Here is a 20,538-nt window from a genome sequence, read left to right as displayed (position 1 = left end):
CACCCCCGGCGGCCGGCGGGGCGGCGATTGGCGAGGGGGCGGGCGGAGCGGCTGGTGTCGCAATCGCCGCTCGCCCGCACGCCACACTTTAAAGAAAGAGGCTCGGGCCCGGCCCGGCCCCTCCCGCCGCCGCCACCACTACCGCCCGCGCGCGCCGCCACAGGTAAGCGCGGCCGGGCGGGGGGCGGCGGCGGCGGGGGGGGGGCCGGGGGGCGCGCCGGGCCGGGCCGGCCCTCGCCCGCCTCCCTCCCGCCGTGTCGCAGCGGGTGCCGAGGCGGGCGCCGCGCATGGGAGCGCATGATGCAATCGGCGGGCGGCCCTGGCTCCCCTCCCCTTCCCTCCCCCGGTGAAGTCACGGCTTGGCAGCGCCGGGCACCCCCGCGCCCCCGCTCGGGCGGGGGAGGAGGAGCAGCGCGGCAGCCGACGGGCGGCCCCCGGGTCGCGGCCCACGGGGAGGGCGGCGGCGGCGATGCCGCGGGCCCGTTGGGGAGGGGCGGGCCGGGCCCGGGCCCCGCGGTGGCTCCGGGCCCCGCCGGGCCTCCCCTCCCTTCCCCGCCGCCGGGGGCAGCGGGGCCGGTCGGGCGTTACGGCCCGTCCTCCGGCGCCGCGGCCGTTGACAATCGCGCCCGGCGCCGGGCAGGGCCGCCCAGCGGGACGGGACCTCGGCGGTGCCGCGGCCGGGAGCGCGGCAGGCCGCGCTGCAGCCCCGCGCTCGCTTCCCGCTGCCCGGTGGGGTCTGAACCCTTTGGCAGTTCGCTCTGGTTCCCAGGCAGTTCTGACAGCTCCCGAGCAGCTCCCCAAACAGCGCTGTCCCGGACAGCCCGACGTGGGCTGGAGCTCCGGCATCGGCTTCGGGCGGGAGTTAGCGGTCACCATACACCACTCGGTGCCCCCCTCAGTCAGTGGTGCCGGGCGGGTTATAATGCCTCTTAAGAAAGTATAAACGTTCATAATTAGAAAAACCTTTAGGCTCTAAGGAATTAGTTCATCTTTAGACTAAATAGCCACCTTCGTTATAATTAAAAATACGGAGTCAAATCGGTACCTCTGTGCCGGTTCTGTCATCAACACTGCCAGCCTGCAATTAAAATACAGACTTCAGATGTTCCAAGCACATTTCTTTAAGGATGCTGGAGTGCATTTTTCTTGTAAGGCGTACAGGGAAAAAATGGGGATTCTGAGAAAAATACAGGAGAGTGATGTTGTCAGCTGTGGCAACAAGTGGTAGGTTTGAGGTACCTAGCCTCAAAAAAGTTGGTACGTGAGAATTGTCATTGACTTAATCACTGGCCTGTGAGAGTGTGCAGGAAGCCATGCAGGAGTGGGCCTTCCCCATGTTCAGCAAAGGGATGCCTGGAGGCTTATGCTGTCTTTCTTTGTACAAGGTCATCTGGATTTAGAGCCAGATCCTACTTGGGGTATTCCTACTGAAATTAAAAGAGAAGTGAGGCCACCTACTGCTGTTCAGGTTGGGACTGATTTTGCATTAGACAAGACAGCTGAGTGAATTTGTGCAATTAAGTAATTCTGAGTAATGATCAGAATCAACACAGTCACATCTCCAAAAAGGAGCAGAGAGAAGCACTTTGTGTGTTTTTGCTGCTAAGTAAAAAAAAAATAAAAAAAAAATATGCTGATTTTAATTAACAAAATGCATCTTTTGTTTTTTGCCAAAACAAACATTTGGAAGTTTAATTTTTTAAACTTTTTTTTTTGTGTGAAAGCAAAGATAATGAAGGTCTCGATTTACTTGGGAGTCTCTGTGGTCCCTGAGGAGCAGTCAGATTGTAAGAAACATCTCTTTGCCTGAGAAGACACCTCTGAGTTACCAGTTATTATGCTGTAGTGGGTGGCCAGTTGGTGGCCCAAGGAGAGAACAAGGCAGTTCTAACTGGCCACTGGAAACACTACCATGTGCTGGGTGGAACCAGCCTAGGGCTGTCGCTGAGCTCAAGCTAATGAGCAGCTTTATGGGAACAAGATGCTTGGAAACTCAGCAGGCTTTCCAAGGAGCTGCCTCTTGCTGCACGGGCACTCTCATCCATTCACAGGAAACCAACCTGTTTGTGGAGAGGAGCAGAGCAGCTGCGTTTGTGTGGCATGGTGTCTGAGAAATGAACTCTGAAACTCATCTGCCTTCCTACTCTCATAGCCTCTCCCAATTACCGTGTCCTTTACCTCACCCTTCTTGAGAGCCCCTTCTGCACGTCTCTCACCTGCTACCTTTAAATCTTGCAGTATTCCCTGAAGAATGCCTCACAGCACCTGTCACTATCCAGGATATCCTCCCCTCTTGTTGTTCTGTTGAAGAACTGACAATTGGAAATAGGGATCCAGCCTCCAAATAAATGAGGGAAAAATTATTTTCAAGCCTCAGCTGTTAATACTCCTGGGTTATCTGTGATGCGGTACAGTTAGTGCTACTTGCTTTGCATAAATATTAGTTGGACCAGGACAGGAATCCAGGTGTCATCTCTCCCACGTAAGAGTTCTGACCATCAGGCCAGATAAGAGCACGTCTCACTCAAGAGATGGTTATTTGATGTAAAACTGATTAGTTGCAGTAGGAGGGAATTGAGGGAGATCTGTTCTAGCAGGGCTGGAATGCTTGCTTGAGAGGCGTGACACTGGCTTATCTTCTCTGCTCGTATCTGCGTACTGCCTAACTAAAATTTTCCATTAAAATTCAGTTTAATGGAACAAATAATTTTTCCTTTCAGGTACACGGGAATCTGAGAGATCTGAAGGGAACGGTTAAAGCAATGTTAAGTAGTTTTGATAGCACAGAGAGAAGCAGCACGTGGAACCTAGTGCTGTGAAGAAACTTGTTACACGTTGGGGGCAGGATGTGTAGTATCTCAGGAAGCACAAAAAGCAGGTCTAACAGACGTATATACTCTGAAGGCTGCAGAAATCTTGTATTTAAAAATAAATCTGAAACAAAGCCAGTATATGCTCCCAAGAGGAGCATACGGTTGCATCTTTACTAAAAATGTCTGTGCAATCACACAGGCACGGCTACAACTGGCCCTGCCAGTCTGGTATCTGTGCACAGTGACACCTTGTCAGCTGTATATTCAGTTTAACTGCTGAACCAACTTGCTTTTTCAGTCAGAATCTGAAACTTAAATGTGGTTTGCAAAGTTGCTTTAAGAGTTGAAATCGAGAAAGTACTAAATGCAAAGGTTAGGCATGTATATATATAGATTTTAGTTATACAAATGCCAAAAAGAGTCGATGGTTGGTCTCCCTCTACCCTGAAATACGCAAATGAAGATATTTCTTGATAGGAGAGGTGTGGGTGTACTCACACATCTTCTCCACTTGTTTTAAGTGAGAAGATTTCTTGGTGACAGAGAAAGTTGATTTTTAATAACGTTCAAGCCAAACTTACCAGGCTTTTCTGTGACTTTTACTGAACTGCACTCTGCAGCTGCATATTGTTCTGGCTTCCTCATGGAAGAAAATTTGCAATTGATCTAGACCGTAGAATTTTAACCTTTTTAATGATACCCTAGGAGAAGGTACAACAGCAACTCAAGACTGCTAAGAAAAACAAGAACAGTAACAGCTGATGAACCCATGAGTTTAGAATGCCCAGTTACACGCAGCAGCTTGTTTACAAACATCTCACTACATCCATTCATCAGCTAGACACAGGAGTACAGTCATTCCTGTCTTGTGCTCTTGCTGATGGAAGCCATAATCTGTGGGTTGGACGCTGCCGATGAGCATTGCCCACCAACTTCAACCGCTTGTTTTCCCAGCGGGTCCTCTTGAGGATGAGCAAGGAGGACATTGAAGACTGCCTGTGTGATACTGCATGTATGTGCGGTAAGAGCATAGGGCTGCACCGCTGCAGTGCAGTCAGACCTTGGGAGTAGGATTTACACCAGTTAGATGCTTTTCTTTAACAAGACAAGAAATCACCACTTGTTAGACTGATCGCTGAGTACTTTTCATTGGAGCCATAGGTAGGTGTTTCAGGAACTTAGAACAACCCTGCTGCCCTTCCCCTCTTCTCTCCCAGACATTTAGGAGGTCATCCCGTGAGATGGGAAGAGAAGGAATCTGCTGTTAGCCTCGCTAGGGCCATGTCCCTGCAACAGCTGTGGTAGAGTCCTTTGTGTGCTATGGGTAGGGTTAGGAACAGGCTGACCTCAGCAGTGGGAGAACGTCAGTCAGGTGAGAGGGTGTCCTGCTCGTCAGACCTGTTTTATCTGCTGCAGAGTGGACAATGACCAGTGCAGGAGCTACAGCAGGTGATGAATCAGCTGTGGCTGCTGTCTTCCTATGAATGGCAACAATCCTCTCTGCTGTGTAGTGATTTTAACATTGTCATCATCCTGCATTCCTGTCCCACCTGCTTGTTACAATACCATTACAGGCTTAGCTTGTCTTACCTTGCTTGTTGTTGAATGAGTTCCTTTAATGTCACTCAGTCACAGCCTTTGCAGCACACTACCTTTTTCCATAAATTAGTTTTCTCCACTCAGTACCAGTGAGACCTTAAAACAGTCCTCAATTTGGGCATCATCTTGAAAAGCAAGTGCTGCAAGATGATCTAAGGAAAGGTGGACAGTTGGAGCACCTTCACTCCAGAGGAAAAAAAAAAACAAACCAGACCAGGGGGGAATCTGTCTGTGCATACACCCAGAGAGATGGTCTGAAGAGGACAAGGATCAAGTACTCCTGTTGGTCAAGAGTCAGGCTGTTAATAGGTTTAAGCTGCAGAAGGAAAACTCCAGTCTGAAAATTAAGAAAATTATATAACTGGAGGAAAAGTTAGACGGTGGAACCTGTTGCCAAGACAGAGGTTGTGAAACTGGAGATATTAGAGGCTAGGCTAGACACCCATCCATCAGGGATGGCTTTGGAATAACTCAGTAAAGCCAGCGAACAATGCAGACAGCTTGACTAGATGACCCAGTAACAGTCCCTTCCAATCCAAATACGTTTGAGAGGCGTCTGAAATGTAGTTGGCAGCTTGTCTGCTTCCAGCACAGTTGTGATGTGTTGTTGCCAGATGTACCATCAGTACCTTATGCTGAAGCCAGTGATGTATAAGGTTGTAGCTGAAGCCAGCACCTTTAATGCCATGTTTTTTTTCCTACTAGGTTCACCTTGCCCTTAATCCATGTGAAGACCTGTTGGAATCGCCTTCAAGAAACGTAACAGTTTTCAGTCTCCTAATAAATTCTTTTGTGTCCAAGAAGAGCCTGTCCAAATGAGCAAGACATCCCAACAGAACACTGCTACAGATGCGAACGGAGTAAGCGTGATTCACACCCAAGCACACACCAGTGGTTTGCAGCAGGTTCCCCAGCTGGTGCCCGTTAGTCCTGGTGGTGGAGGCAAAGCTGTGCCTCCAAGCAAACAGGGAAAGAAAAATTCCTTTGTGGATAGAAACAGTGATGAATATCGTCAGCGCAGAGAGCGAAACAACATGGCAGTGAAAAAGAGTCGGCTAAAAAGCAAGCAGAAAGCACAAGATACATTGCAAAGGGTCAACCAGCTTAAAGAAGAAAATGAACGTTTAGAAGCAAAAATTAAGCTCCTGACCAAGGAGTTGAGCGTACTGAAAGACTTGTTCCTTGAGCATGCGCACAATCTTGCAGACAATGTGCAACCTGTTGGCACTGAAACCACCACAACAGATCCAGAAAACAATGGACAGTAGACACTGTTGCAGCCTTACGAAATGAACTCTTGAGGTGCAGCTTGTCTGCGATGCCCATGCAGTAACCAAGCAAAAACTCTGTTCTAACTATCATTTCATGGAAATTTTCTTCTTTTTAGGTTTAACACTGAAGATTTGATACAATTAAACCAGAAACTGCTTAGGGTATTTGTTTAAAATATTTTTCTCCTCTAGAAGATTTATCTAATAAATGCAGTTCTAAATTCATTGTCAACAAGGAGCTTAGTATTAGGGAAATAGCATTTTCACAGAAATGTTCGCTTACCTTCTTATGGTTTGCATAACAGAAGGAATCCAGCAGGATGGTTCACTGTAGTATCAGAACCTTGTAATTGGATACAACGTTTTCAAAATACCTTTTACTGTATTTAAACCCTTTGTTTTCTTCATTACATACTACAAAACTGCAAAGGCTGTGGAGGGTGTTTGCTTTCCTCTTTGGTGGACTACTTTAAATATGTAGAGCAGGTCCTACAAAGTACCACTTAGGTCTTTCCTGTCCAGTTAGTTAATGGGGAAGGTTTAGTAATAGTGAGCTGGGATGCTTACTAGTGTTTTCTAGAAAAATAGCAATATACTATGATGATACATACAGGCAGTTGGCTTCCAAATGGCAAATCAGTCTGAAGCATCAGTTACAAGAGGTAAAGCAGTACACTGACAAAGCCTTGTAAGCCTGTGTTCACATTGCTCACATGGTGACTGGGGCCTTATGAGAACAAGATTTTGGTTTTCAGTAGATGTCAAAATGCTACCAAAAAACTCTGCTCTGCAAGATTGCATTCTTGCTGGGGTGCAGGTATCAGGGAGAACAAAATGTGCAGCTTGGCTAGGCAGTCAAAGGGGTAAGACAGCATCTGTTCAGCCAGAACGTATGGATCACTGGTCACTGACATTTGTTTTGATGGCTGTTCAGATTTGCCACGAAGATCTTATAGAAATTGACAGTCATTAAAAAAATAGATGGCCCTAGTTTGAATAACTGATTCAGTGGAATTTCTATAGCCACCATACAGTTGTGTGAAGGAGTATCTTCGGTCTTGTTTTATTTTCATAAAAGTTTTCTATAGCAACTTTTTTAGTGCTAAGTCTTTGCCACGATCCATAATGCAGTGGTATGTACTATATTGAGGATTTAAACAATAAAAGTGAAGCAGGACCTTTGATGTAACCTTAATTTATTTTCATTTTTAAGTATTTCATTGATGGTATGGTTGTGTTACATTTAACTTGTGTGTCTGGCTAGTGGATTAGTACACTTGGTTTCCTTCCTACACTACCTTTTTCCATAGATTATTTTGTAGGATGCTTGTTTGCCTTGTATCTGTACTTAGGAAGAGAACCTGGATAGTATCTCTATGAAGATGCAGTTAGAAAATGAAACCTTGAAAAGTTCTTTTTGAATTTAAACTTTTAATACATGCAGAAAACTTCTATGGATTGTTTTGGATTATGGTAGTCTTTTTACAAAGATATGTTTTTTGGTTCTAGCTGCAGCTTAAGTAGGTAGGGTTGAAATATCAGAAGCTAATAAAAACCTTTTGCTTCTAGTGCTGGCCTCATTTTTCCTATCCCTTTTCTGTTTCCCTCGAATGTAGAGGTGCCCACTGCAAGCAGCTACTATGTTTGAGAAATCTACATCAGTCTCCATTTGTATCTTCCACTTAGGTTCCACTCAATGGAAAGAATCAGAAACTCATGAGAGTTTTGGCTGAATTCCTATTTAACAAGGAGGGAAAAAAAAAAAAAAAAAAAAAAAAGACATTTGAGACTGAAAACATACTGCAATTAAAAATTAAAGTGGGGGGAACAAACCACCAAAAACTACAAGAAAAAAGGTGACATGAAAAGATCTCCTTTGTTAACTGTGCACCTAACTGGTGCAAAAGGCACCAGCTAGTTTCTTCCCTGGTGGTCTGCTCTGTGAATTGGGACTGTGTGGCCCTGTTGTCCTGCAGTTGGTTTGGCAGGATGATGTGGGGTCCTCCCCTGATAATTGGAACAGGGGGCTCCGAATCTCTGGCATTTGTTTCTGATTTTGATGAAAATGGTTTCTTAAATCTCTTTGAACAGAAGTAATACTCTTTCTGATGCTCTGGACGGTGACTTCTCGTTACTCCTGCCAACTCCAATTCCACTTGTTTAAAACAAACCCACTGAATTATGAAAAGTCACTTGTTTGTACAATGACATTTCTGGCGTAGCAGTCTCCACACTTGCTTTGTTTGCCTAGGGAAGCGTGTAGGCTGTGTGCAGCACATCACTTTAACATGTGAAGCCATGAACCCAGCGTCATAAAAAAAAAAAAAAAAAAATCTACCCTCGGTGAGAGTCTGGTTGCAAGAAAGGTGTTAGTCTATTATTCTAAGCCCCCTTCTGCCAAAATAGCTATGTCAGACCTCTGAGGAGCAAAGGCAGAGGTGAGGCTTTCCCTCTCTTTGCCCCAGGATGGAGCAAGCCCAGGCTGTGTGACAGCAAAATGCCCCCAACTTGCCCTCCACTGCAAGGCACGGGGCACCCATACCTAGTGACTCAGACAATTCTCTCTTCTTCCTGAAGACAGGCTGGAATAAACCCACATCGATGCAGGAAAATTTCAGCATAGGCCTACAGAAGTTAAAAGTTTTCCTTTTGACACGTTTTTCTTAAAAACTTTAGTTTGTGACAGGATGCAGTGCCTGTCACTATAAGAAGGAGCATTACAGCACTGTATGTTTCACCAGAGAACCCTGCTTCCATCTTCTCACCGTACCACTGAGAGAACGGGTCTGCTCAAGCCTCCATGAGCACTAGGAGGCTCTACCACTTTAGCTACACACTGTAGCAGCGAAACTGGGGTGGCAGATAAATCCAGAGTGCTTCCAACGCCAGGCAGCTGAAGCAACATAATACATCAGTTCAGAAGTGCTCGCACCTTTCTAAATACACAAACTTGCTCAATGTAACATAGTCTTTCTGTTATTTTGGTGCCACTCTAAGACTGCACCAAGGGGAAAGGGCATTTGGGAAAACATTATAGCTAAAGACCCTAACGTAGTCAAAAAGAAAGTTTGCTGTCACCCGTATTTCCCCCCTACTAACACACTTTAAGTGTTAAAATTAAATTAAATATCACTTTCAAACATAACTTTGCCTTTGTTTAAAGGCTTACTTCCCTGCCTCCCCCCATGCTAATTTAGAAAAAAGTTCTACATCACTTTTTGCTTAAGTGGATAAAAATTATAATTACAGAACAGACTTCTGGAAGGAAGAATGAAATTTATATTCACCACCTGATCACGGAGGAAAATGGGAGATGGGGCACCATCCCCGACTGAAATGGATCCACGTCTCAGGTAAGCAGAACAACAGAGTAGCCGGTTACGTGAGCGAGTGCTTTCCCCCCAGAACCCGTGGTAGGGTTCGTTTGCTGGTACATGTCGAAGCAGAACCAGTTCTGCCTCCTGCAGCACACACCAGATTGCTCGACCTGTTCTGCAGCAGCAGAGCCCAGTATTTGCCAAGATTAATCACGGGCAGGGAAAGGCCTGTTAACTAGACTGGGGTTATGGCTCAGATGAAACAATTCCAAAACTTTTTTTTTTTTTTTTTAATCTGTGAAGTGTTACTTTAAAATAGTAACTGCTATTGAACCGAAGCAGCAGCAGGTCTCAAGGCAGCGAACGATCCCATGGGTGCGTGCAGAGCATGCCACAGGGAAGCATTTGCCCGCAGAGGGAACAAGGCTGAGGCCACGAGCACTGTCTTGCACTGAAAAAACTCCCTGAGTTTTAGGGGGAGACAAGTCCAGAGCAGCACCAATATCGTTTCTGTATGCTTCTGTTTGCAAAGCCACCAAAGCAAGGCCTGATGTCCTCTGCACGAGTACTGCATTTCAGAGGCACCACCACGCAAGGAGGCATTACTGCAGCTGCACCAACAAGGTGCTGATCTCACGCCCGCCCCTCCTCGCCCCTTCCCCTTCACAAAACCTCCTGCACTTACCTCTTACAAGCCAATGCTGAGCCACCTTTAAAAAAAAAAAAAAAGTAAATAGATTCATTTGTTAATAAAGTGACGTTAAACATAAGGACTGAAGTCCCCTAGATTATTTCGCAATGTGTCTCTTTTGTCTCCAACATGCAGCTTCCTATTTAGCAATGGGTCACCAAGCTGTTAGGAATAAAGGGCAGGCTCTTGTCACAGACATCAACGCAATTAGCAAAAAGAGCTCTCTGTAGAGCAACAGGTTTGACCATTTTTTAGGACATTTATTTCAGACCTAAATCCGGTCCCAGGTCGGGGGCACAAAGACAGCCACACAGTAGTTGTTGACGCCACCCGTGCCCACGCTGTGTGGCATGCCCCACGTAAGACAGGCGCTTGCAGGCACCCAGAAGCTCACAGTTGGTCCCACTGCCTGTGTGCCAGCTCCAGGATGTGAGCAACAGAACTGAGATGCTGAGATGATCAAGTCAGCCGATCCCTTCACAGTGGGAAAATCCTCATCTACTAAGCGGTAAGACCCAGCAAGGCCCTGACATTCTGCGTGACTTCAGTTCCCCTGACACGGCAGAGGGATGGTCTGAAGTGGCTTTGCAGTCAAACTGTGCAATGGAGCCTGAAGACCAAACAGGAGTTTTGATGTGTTCATAAAGTAAGCAAGATTGGTTTTATGTAGTTACAGCAACTACTGCTATTTTATATTGCAAGGAATGTATTTTCCCGCAGGCCAACGAACACCTATAGTAAAGAAAGGCTTCTCTTGGCAATTCAAATCTTGCGTGGATGTACAATCATTTTATGATCATTCTTAATATGCCTGTGGTGTATCCAAATAAAATTTACATGATTTCATTCTGAACTGGCTAACACTAGACAGTTAAAAACAACTCTCGTTCTGCACAGCATATGCTGCTGAATGACCCTAAGCCCTGCAGCAAAGATACTCCCTTCTTGTGATTTCTAAGGCTTGTGAACACCACAGCAATCTATGTTTTTAAGGAACAAACAGATGGACAAATCTAATAAGCATCAGGCTGTGTGTGAAGGATCAGTACACCCACTACTCAGAGCAGAAAAATCTGGCTAATGAAGGGTCAAAGTTTCCAGAACACGAACTGGTAGAAAGGTCAGATAAAGAAGCAGGAACAGGAGCAGGAGAGCGCAATGATCACAAAGTTGTGAGCATAAATGATGCCAAGGATGAATTTTAATACAAATTTGATTCTGCTTACTCCGTTAACACTGAAATAAGATCTGTAAGAAAAATGTGTCCACTGAGAGCTGCAGATTTTTTCTTCTGTGTTTTTTCGCAGTACTTATGACGAAGTTTAAAAAAGGACTTAGATTGTTACAATTGCTGACAGCATTCAGATAATCCATTTGGTATTTTAAAGAGTCCCAATCATCAAAATTCAGCTTTAATTGCAAGATATGACTGAGCTGAGATCTGATAGAAGTATAAGCCCCACTGATTATGCAGCAGGGTTATTCAGGTGGCACTTGGTAATGTAAACTGCTGATAGCAAGCAGGAGCATTTGAGTTACCTGGATATCAAGTGCTGAAGCCTTCTACCTTCATTTTTAATAAATGAATCACTCCATCTAATAGCCTGCCTGCCTCCATTGCTATTAACAATTGGATGTATTTTATTTTATGTGCTGCAGCATTATAATCAGAACGATGACCGATTAGTGTGAGACAGTAACTATCATCTTGAAGTTTACTGCTTTTGGCTGGAGAGGCTGTCAAATGACTTGGCACTGCTTTGGCCTTCGGCCATGAAAGCCTCTATTTCTTCAACAGTACGTGGGACGCATGTTAGCAGCTCCATTCCACTGGCTGTCACTGCGATGTCGTCCTCGATCCGTACCTGTCACAGAGAACATGTGGTTACCAAGGTATTCCAGATGGGGATGAGAAGCACATGTGGCAGCGACAACAGCGAAAGCACAAGGCACGTTCTGGTCTGTGGTGCTGGTGCAACACCAGGCAGAGCAATGTACTGCAAGCACCAGAATTGCCCATCACCACTGGCAGCGTGGTGCTGAGCCCTGAAGGGTCCACTGGCCCCTGCCACCCTCCTGGGATCACACAAGCTTCATGGTGACCACCGGCAGAGCAGCCCCGCAGGAGGTGGTGGCCCTGCAGGTGACTCAGGTGGTGCCTCTGCTACGTCAGGTACGTCAGGGACAGGCTCAACGAGATGCTGCATCAGTGAGCTCACGCTGCGTAATTATGTGGGGCAAATAAATCTCACCCCCCAATACGAGGAGCAGCAAAAGGAACATTCTCCCCTGAACTGGCCTCCAGCCTTGTTAGCGCATGGCTTGCTAGGGACAGGTACAACAGCAGTGCCTCCTGACGCCCGAAGTGCCTGTTCTCAAAGCCGTCCTGTTGCTGGGCTGCAGTTAGCTGCTCTTTGCACTTAAACATCAGATTCTCTTTCCTCTAAACACAATAAACTTTCAAAGAAGAACTTCAACACAAAATAGCTTGTAGCTGATATTTGAAACGTTGCATTTTGAGCTGATGAGAAACTCCTAAGCAGGTCAGACATTCCTTTTAAAATGCAATCACTGCATTTCAGATCATGCAAGGAAAAAAGCAGATCCCTCAGTTTTCCACCTCTTGTTCTGTTAAAATGAAAAGTATGCTCCACTTCTGTTTGACTCTAATCTCTTCCTACCAGTAAATATGCCTACACAGACGTTTCCCGTTATCTTATCAGAAAAATGTTAGTAAGTCGCTAAGCTGCAATAAAAGCAAATTTAGTAAGGTGTAAATCCAAGAGAACACAAGCACTGGGTACTCCCACCTTACAATTGCTTTAATTGTTTCTGACCTCTTGACATTTTCAGCTAAAAATAAAGCTGGTTAACATTTGTACTTCTGATTGCAAAATAATCCATTTGTTCAAACTAAATGAGTCATCCAGTCCTTATTAAAATGTTTAATGATGTCTTTGCCAGATTATTTCTTTTACTTGGTATCAAGTTAAGTGTATTATAAAGCAGAATTAAATAAACAAACTCCATTGAGTTCACACATTCGATTTGGACAGCTGTAAATTTGAAAGCTGCGAAGCTCTTTACGCTTGGTGTGCCTGAAAGGCCAGTGCCTTGCTGCAGAAGAGGAAATCAGCAACATGTTTGATGACGCTACGCACTTGAAACAGATTTTACCAGGGTGGGTTGATTCATTGCTTCAATTCGGCCAGCTGAGCAAAAATAACCCAAGGATTCAGCAACAGTCACATTGCATCTTAAGTTGAATCATGCCCTCTGCCTTACAGCAGCCCCCAGCATCTGTCCATCCACGATTTGGACCTGGGCACAGCCCCTGGCAAAAACCTGCTGTTGCCAGCCGAGCCCTGCAGAAGTGCCAGAATCCAGGGAACAGATCTGGTGACTTGGTAAAAGCCAGAGCATCATGTTGGCAAGCGCACCTGTAACAGTGTAAATAGAGCTGGGCACAGCATTGATGTGGAAAGTAAAAATGTTAGTGCAAAAGTAAGTCGGGGTGGTGGGTGCAGCCAAAGCTGGACCTGGCTCTGCCTATGCAGAGGGCCCCTTTCTGAGTACCCTAGTTTCACAAATGTTCACCTGCTTGAACTGAAATCCCCCAGTTATCTGCTACAGAGAAATATCTGCCACAATCCATGCACTTAACCAGTGAGATTAGCAAAAAAAAAAAAAAAAAATTAAAATAAATTGTTGGTGTTTTCCAGTTCAGTGTTTCATGCCTTCATCAATTCCTCGGCACTCTTTTGAGAAGATGGACTGGCTTCAAAGCAGAGCAGATGAAATCCAGTCTAAGAGGGAGAGGGGAAGAACAAAAGGGACAAGGTGTCTGTCAGTGCTGTGCCCTATGTAGGCCACAAGAGAAAATCAGGATGGGGAAGGAGCTGGAAAAGGGAGTTAGAGTGATGAAAGGAACCAGGGGAAGGAAGATACAATGAGGCAGGACAGGACTGACAAGTAACAGACAGAGAGATGGGGCTGGCTAAGGAGCCCAGGAAGTGAGAAGTCAGATGCCCTGAACGAGGGGAGCGCAGGGGGGTGCTGCAGCCACCTAAGCCAGGGAACCGAGCATTACCAAACGGGGAAACCCCCCAGTCTGGGGTGCTACACAGAGCAGCTCACTGTATAGGAGAAACACTCTTAGGAGATCATATAATCAATCCACAGCTGTGGATTGGTGTGGAAAGCAGCAGAGCCAGCCCCATCGCACCAGCCTGCTCACCATCAGCAATTCCAAACAGTCTTTGGGCTGTAGCTGGAAGTGCACAGACCCACCTTTCCCGTGGGGCCCTCACCCATCACTCCTAGGAAAGCTCCAGCTCCTCCTCCAGGATCTAACCCTTTCTCTGCCTGGATGCACCTCACCTGAAACTGCTTGCTGTAACAGAGAAGACAGACTTCTCACTTCCAGTGCACGTTTTCCCTTTCTCCAAAAGCAATGCAAACGCAGAGGAACACAGGTTCTCAAGCAGGAGGAATTTTTTGGTTTGTTTTTTTTTCCTTCACACCCTCCATCATGCTTCACCCTGAGCTTAAACTCAGCAGCAGCAAGAAGCAGCTTCAGAGGACCTGCAAAACCTACCCTACAGGAGAGCTCAGCATTTGGTCTTGTCTTCTGTCCAAATGGACAAAAGATGCTGGATCTGTCTGGCAAGGCTCTCTGGCTTGGGACTGCCTTTCCCAGTGGGGGACAGTGGTTATGAAACTTGCTCTCAGAGCTATCCCTGTTTGCAGGCTCTTTGTTCAACAGCGCTGCTTGTTTCAGGACTACAGAGTGGTTTGGAATCGGAGACAGCTTAAAGGAACAGCAAACTGAGGTGTGAGGTTTGCTGCACCAGCAGCTTTCAGGGTGCTCTGCAAACACCCCAGGAGAGGCTTTGCTTTTTTAGTGTGAAATGGCATGCTTCAAAAAGCACTCTGGTAAGGGTGAAGTGTCCAGGAATGCCAGGACTGTCCCTAGCATGCATTTTTCTTACCAAGGGTAGTGGCACGATCTGTCTAGATAGAGCTGATTGCACAACTGCCCAACGCCAGCAACAGATCATCATGTGGCTTGACTCAATGGACCCAACTGTGTCCCAAAGCAGGGCTGTGTGGGCATAGCCAAGGACAGCATAGGAGTTAAAATGCCAAGGCGGCAGTCAGCTATATATACAGCCTCGCACTTTGTCCTGACTTACTGTTACAGTCATGCTCCCCAGAGCCTCCTGTGTTATCTTCCAAAGGAAGGGGGTTGTAGCACTCATTCATTTCTTTTGGATGATGATATATATATAAAAGGCTTCTGAGAATCAAGAAACAATTTTGGCCAATTAAATAGTCCAGATTTGCACAATGACAGATCCCAGATGTGATTAAAAAAGACCACTGGTGACATGTCTCCTGCTTTTTTATAATCTATTGAGCATTTGTTTGATTATAGCTATGGAAAGCAGCAGTACTATCACTGCAAGGTCTTACAGTGGGAGACTTGCCTGGGAAACGATGACAGGACGTGGGCCACACATGCTACCCCGCAAAGTAAATTAGCACATGTGCTTCTGTCTGGCTGAAGGATCCACGTGTCTGTTTTTATAGCTGGTATCCTACAGAGGCAGATGCATGAAGCTAAGAGGACTTATTTCGACTCAGCCACTGACTCACCAGTAATTTTTAATAAAGCAAACTTACCATGAGCAGGGTTTGACTTCTGTATTTTAGGGGGACTGGTTAGGAAATAGAGGGGCCGAGCATCAGACCCAGGAACAGGCGGGTATATTGCAGAGTTGAGGAAGGCACCTTCCTGTCACCACATTACACAAAGTGGCAGCACCAGGATGTTTTCTATATTGACTAACAGGCTCTGTGCTACACAATGACTTACTCATCCCATGCTGCCAGTCTTCCGTCTTCTTATGCACAAGCAAGTCCTCATGTCTGGCACACTTATTTTAAAGGTCCACATACAAACATTTTATAAAATGAGATCACTACCAGTAGGCTGAGGCCATGTATTTTAAGATCAACTGATAACACCTGGAAAAATAATCTTCAGGCACACAGTCCCTTCATCCAGGCTCAAAAAGAAGCAATAAGCTATAAGCTAAATACAGGTTAGAAACTGCTCTTACTTTAACCTAGTTACGTTAATTAAGACAACTTAAGAGAAAAGGGTTAAAGAAGGTTTACAAGCAATTAGCTGCTGGTTTTGAGTCGCCTATGAATATCGCTTCTCTTACAAGAACTTTAAAGAAAGCTATATATTTCATTATGACAATTGCTTTCTACAAAATTTTGTTTCAAAAATGCTATGTAGCATTATTACTGCTGCATAATATGAAATGTTAAAAAACAGATGAGCAAAATGTTTATTGCCTAGTAAACCATTTCATTCCAAAACACACATTCACCATAAACCCAGAAACAGAGCTCAACCTTCTGAAAAATAAAAATCAGGACAGAGGCAATTGCATGACTCTGTGAACCAAAGGTAGAAGCAATTAAATATCCTGCTTTTCATTTGGTTTAACATTTGTTTCTGAGTAAGAGAAGTACTGTTGTTTTGAAAAATATTGTAATATTAGCAGATCTTCAAGGTCCTGGGCTTTGTAAATCTATTTAGCTTTTAAATGAGAAAAATCTGCAAATGAAAAAAAGGTAATGTATTTAACATTAGCTGTCTTTCAGCATTTTCTCCAAGCTGCACAGAGTTTTCACATATTAAGTCTAGTCCTAGTTCTGCAGATCCTAGGGAAAAACAAAGCCTGAACATTTAAGGCCAAAAAAAGATTGAACGGTTTTACTGGGTCTTTGAGAAAACATCATATGAACTGCATGAATCAGTAATCAGCTTACGAAGAACGGAAATGTCAAACCTTAAAGGGCAGCGTCTGGAGTTAGTATTTCCCTTTCCCTGAGGAATCGGTTGCTTTTCCTGAGCAACATATTCAACTGTATGGACATACCTCTATTTGCACATGTTTGTTTACGAACGCAGCAAAGGCAGAGTCCAGGCAGAGCAGAGGTGCCCTGGGATGGGCACTGTGCCAGCGCCTGATGGCAGCCCTTGCCCCACAAAATTTATGACCTCAGTAAACTGGACCTTCGTTTTGCAGATGGAGAACTGAAGTACACGTGATTGAGCGACTTCCTGAAAAGGGCTGGGGAAGCTTGTGAAGGACTGAACTCCACAGCTGTCAAGTAAAGAGGTTAGGGCTTCAGACAGGGCAGCCTGTGCTCTCAGCAGCAGATCCCCTAGCAAAACTTCTTGCCTCCTCCAGACAGATCTGTATTGGACCCAGAACAGCTGTTGTTTGGTAAAAGCCCATGACAGGGTCCCTGGGAAGCAGTTACAGCCACAAAGCCTGAGTGTCTGTGTTACAGGGACACAGGATGCGTGGGCTGCTGGTGGATCAGCTCGGAGCGTGCGCAGGAGCAGCACTGGTGCCGCCAGCACATGCCCCGCACGCCGGCAGCAAAGTGGGCGAAGGGAAACCTCGCCTTCTCTCTCGTTCCTTTCTGCTCTTGCAGCTTTTACAATCTCTTTACAGCTAAATCCAGGCAGCACAAATTACAATAAATGGCTACAGTCTCGCCCTTTTTGGCACAACAGAAGAGCATCTCTTCTCAATGCAGAGACTTGTCACAGTCAAGAAAACTACCCAAAGCCCCCAAAAGACATGAACTCAAGGTGAATTCATTAAAGTTCACAAATCCCCTGTGCAGACAGCCTAACTCAGTATAACAGTGGTGTTACTTTGGTTAACGTAAGTTCATTTTGGAAGTGAATTAAACTAAACCAAATGAAGAACACTTTAATTAGTGCTGAGCTCTGCAGAGGGAAATGGACTACTTATTTCCTTTTGCAGAATGTATTTTTCTTTTAAAGGAAGACTGACTGGTGAGTTCTTTAGCTAGAACTGACACCAATACCAACCCCATACTTAATATTTGTCAGTAAAACCACTGTGCTTCACAAGATCTTTTTTAATCACGTAGAGAGAAAGTCTTCTGACATGCTTTTGAGAGAAAACTTCACTCACTCTGAATAAACTAGAATGAACCAGCATGTAGATAACTAATCATGCTACACAGCACAAACTGCATCTTCCACTTATGTAGAATCAAATCAGAATTGTAAAGATGGAAAAATTAATTTTGATTGTGTTATAATTCAGCTTTTCTCTAGAATTCAGAAATATTCCGATGTACTTCAGTCTCAGATTTTATTTCCATTCTTCTCCTGGACAAAATCAAGTAACAACATCTGGCTCAGGGTATGTGTGTATTATTATTTTTTTCTCTCTAAGTAAAATGTATTGTTCACAGGGGGATCAGAGATTTAGATTTTTGCTCAATCGTTTTGGGGCAACTCCCCCTTTTAGCAAAGTTTGTTGGCTAGCTCTCCTTACAAGTCATCATTACAGGAAGCAAAGCAAAAAAACAGGGGAGAAAGTTAGACTTTGCTTGAAATCTCTGGAACAAGACTGCCTGATCCAGCAACTTATTACTAAGGTAGAGATCCTGTGCTGTCACTCCGATTCCACACAAACGCAGACAGCGGGTGAGCCATGTGCATGCCTCAAGCTGCAGAGCTGGAGTGGGCATTCACAGCAAGTCATAGAAAAATGTGGGCTTTGCTGAGCATTTCCAGAAAAAACAGGAATCAACTCAACTGCCGAAAAACTCCCACAGACTGTTTACATGGAAAGTGAAGACAGTTCAACCTGTTTTTATTGTGGTGTCACGCTACACAAGTGCATTGCAATGCTCCTTTAAAACACGCTTCAGCACATGGTGCCGTATCTAACGTGCTCACAGTGAGAAAATGCAGAGTTAGCTGCCTTTTCACCAGTATCTCCTTGGCTGGCTGGCAAGTGTTGATAAAAGAAACAACACGGAGACACATAACGTCTCAGACCTCAGCAGCTAATTAAATACCAGCAAGGGTAAAGTCCCATGTCTCTTGATAAGGCACACACACATCATAGGGGGAGTGTTCACAGGTGGCTGCCCAGGAGCCTGGCTGGCTCACATGGCTGGGAATGGCACACACATTCTGTCAGGGCTGGTGGTTCAAAGCCAGCTTGGACCAAGAGTGTTACAGTAACTACCCTCTCACGGCTGGTGTATGATGATAAATTAGTGAATGGCAGCAGCAGACAATTCCTAATGAGTGACTTTTCATACCAGAAAATCACCATCGGTGCCAGTGATTGTTAGCTTTGTTGAGACTTTGCAGAAGAGCCACGAGGAGGACGGGGCACTGCAGCTGCCTGCTCTATCTTCTCTGTGCATGAATACGGAAGCTCAGAGAACAATGCAACACCCTCCAAATGCTCGCCCCACTAAAATGAAAACCCACTGGAAACCACTGCAACTGCTAAACGCTCTGTGAGGGCAGTGGCTTTGAATGGGCATTGTGCCCGGGACAGCATGGAGAAACAAGGCCCCTCTGCTTGCACAGCAGCTGCTTGCAGGGCAGGGGAATGATCGCCCAGATCACAGCGACCTCCCAAGCCAGCCGACCCTCCAGCGCGCACACTGCTGCCTGAGCACTGGTGCTCGTGAAGCCCATCGGCCATTCTTCTGGAAGACAGGGAAGGCTTTACATGCACAAGTTTCACAGCCTTCTGGCAATAATCCAGTAAGAGCAATTATTGCTGTTTTTCTTTGTTGCCTCCCTGACTTAAACAGCATCGGGCTCTTCTGCCCTGGGAGGGAGCAGCAGACTGTGCCCCTGTCAGGGAAGCTAACTCTGGACTATGGATCTTGGTCTCATGTTTCATAACATGCATATTTCACACAATAGACAAAAGACCTACCTGGCAAGTCACTGTACAGTGCTGACAGAGCATATTTCAACCAATGGAAAAATACGGAACTATCGTTTATCAGGTATCACAAGTACAAAAACCAAATTTAAAAATAACAAAAAAACCCCAGTTTGTCTGCAGGGTCAAATGGCCCAAGGTGCTGCATCAGGAACAGCCCTAAACATTAAAACTTCAACAAAATTTCTCAAGTACACAGTAAAGGCAAACATACAAAACCAATTTCAGAAAAACATCTGGTGAAGAATTACTCACCCCGCCAAATCCTCTAAAGCGTTGCAGGACATCGTTGTTGATGAAACAGGACTGTGCAGGATCACGGAGGGCTTGGTCCAGGAGGTGGTCGATGAAGTAGATGCCTGGCTCGATGGTCAGCACCATGCCCTGCTCTAGGTTGCGGGCAGTGCGCAGGCTCCTCAGCCCCGGCAGGTCAATGCGCTCCACTCCCTGCAGAAGCAAGACCGGTTGTGATGGATGGAGCGGCATTGCATGGCTGACCTCTTGCAAGGCCCTCCTACGCGGACTGCTCCATAAGACACCCAGACCGCAAGAAATATTTGGGAAGCAGAGGACTGAAAAACTGTGCTATGCAATTACCTCTCTCTCATCAGCCCCCCATTTAGCTCTCGCACAGTGGTGACCAGCTTTCAATTCAACACCTGAACTGTTCTTTGTACCACAGAAATCCCGGCTCTGGATATGCTTGGTACTGTACTCTCTACCTTGAGAGAAGTACTGCTCTACGGAAAAAAACAATTACTTGCACTATTCCTATACCCTCCCGTGCAAAGTACGGTATTTTAAACAATGTGCAAATCTTGAAATGCCCCCTCCACGTCATGGCTGAAACAGCTGAACTATGCAGTAGAGAACAATTTCTCCAAGGATATGCAAATGCTTATTCTCACTGAATGTTATTAAAATTACACATTTACGATCTTGATTCAGGAGCAATGAGTCTACACATGACCTCATAAAAGCAGCCCGTTTAAAACTAAACTTCTGTCAGATTCAGACTTT

The 20,538-nt window shown here is 45.5% G+C and overlaps 2 protein-coding genes across 3 annotated transcripts in view; one reads left to right on the top strand and one right to left on the bottom strand.

Annotated features, from left to right (window-relative positions):
• The first annotated feature begins 32 nt into the window (after positions 1-32).
• Positions 33-7,251, top strand: CEBPG (CCAAT enhancer binding protein gamma). 2 transcript variants are annotated; one of them, XM_040615000.1, is made up of 3 exons: positions 36-163; positions 3,768-3,834; positions 5,118-7,251. In XM_040615000.1, exon 3 carries the CDS (start codon positions 5,228-5,230, stop codon positions 5,678-5,680), a length of 453 nt encoding a protein of 150 aa, XP_040470934.1. In that variant the 5' UTR covers positions 36-163; positions 3,768-3,834; positions 5,118-5,227; the 3' UTR covers positions 5,681-7,251. The 2 variants fall into 2 exon arrangements, with proteins under 2 accessions (XP_040470933.1, XP_040470934.1); XM_040614999.1 differs by lacking the exon at positions 3,768-3,834 and having other exon boundaries at positions 33-163.
• Positions 7,252-10,874: 3,623 nt separating this feature from the next.
• Positions 10,875-20,538, bottom strand: part of PEPD (peptidase D) — a 141,161-nt gene continuing 131,497 nt past the window's right edge. The window contains exons 14-15 of the mRNA XM_040614998.1: positions 19,774-19,965; positions 10,875-11,556 (exon numbers count right to left, since the gene is read on the bottom strand). Of these exons, the coding sequence (XP_040470932.1) occupies positions 11,407-11,556; positions 19,774-19,965 (342 nt within the window). The 3' untranslated portion in view covers positions 10,875-11,406. The remainder of the gene's footprint in view (positions 11,557-19,773; positions 19,966-20,538) is intronic.

The sequence above is a fragment of the Falco naumanni genome, chromosome 15, assembly GCF_017639655.2.
Source record: "Falco naumanni isolate bFalNau1 chromosome 15, bFalNau1.pat, whole genome shotgun sequence".
NCBI classification, from domain to species: domain Eukaryota; kingdom Metazoa; phylum Chordata; class Aves; order Falconiformes; family Falconidae; genus Falco; species Falco naumanni.
The sequence above is the reverse complement of the archived record's forward strand: the minus strand, read 5'-3'. Positions and strand labels throughout refer to the sequence as shown.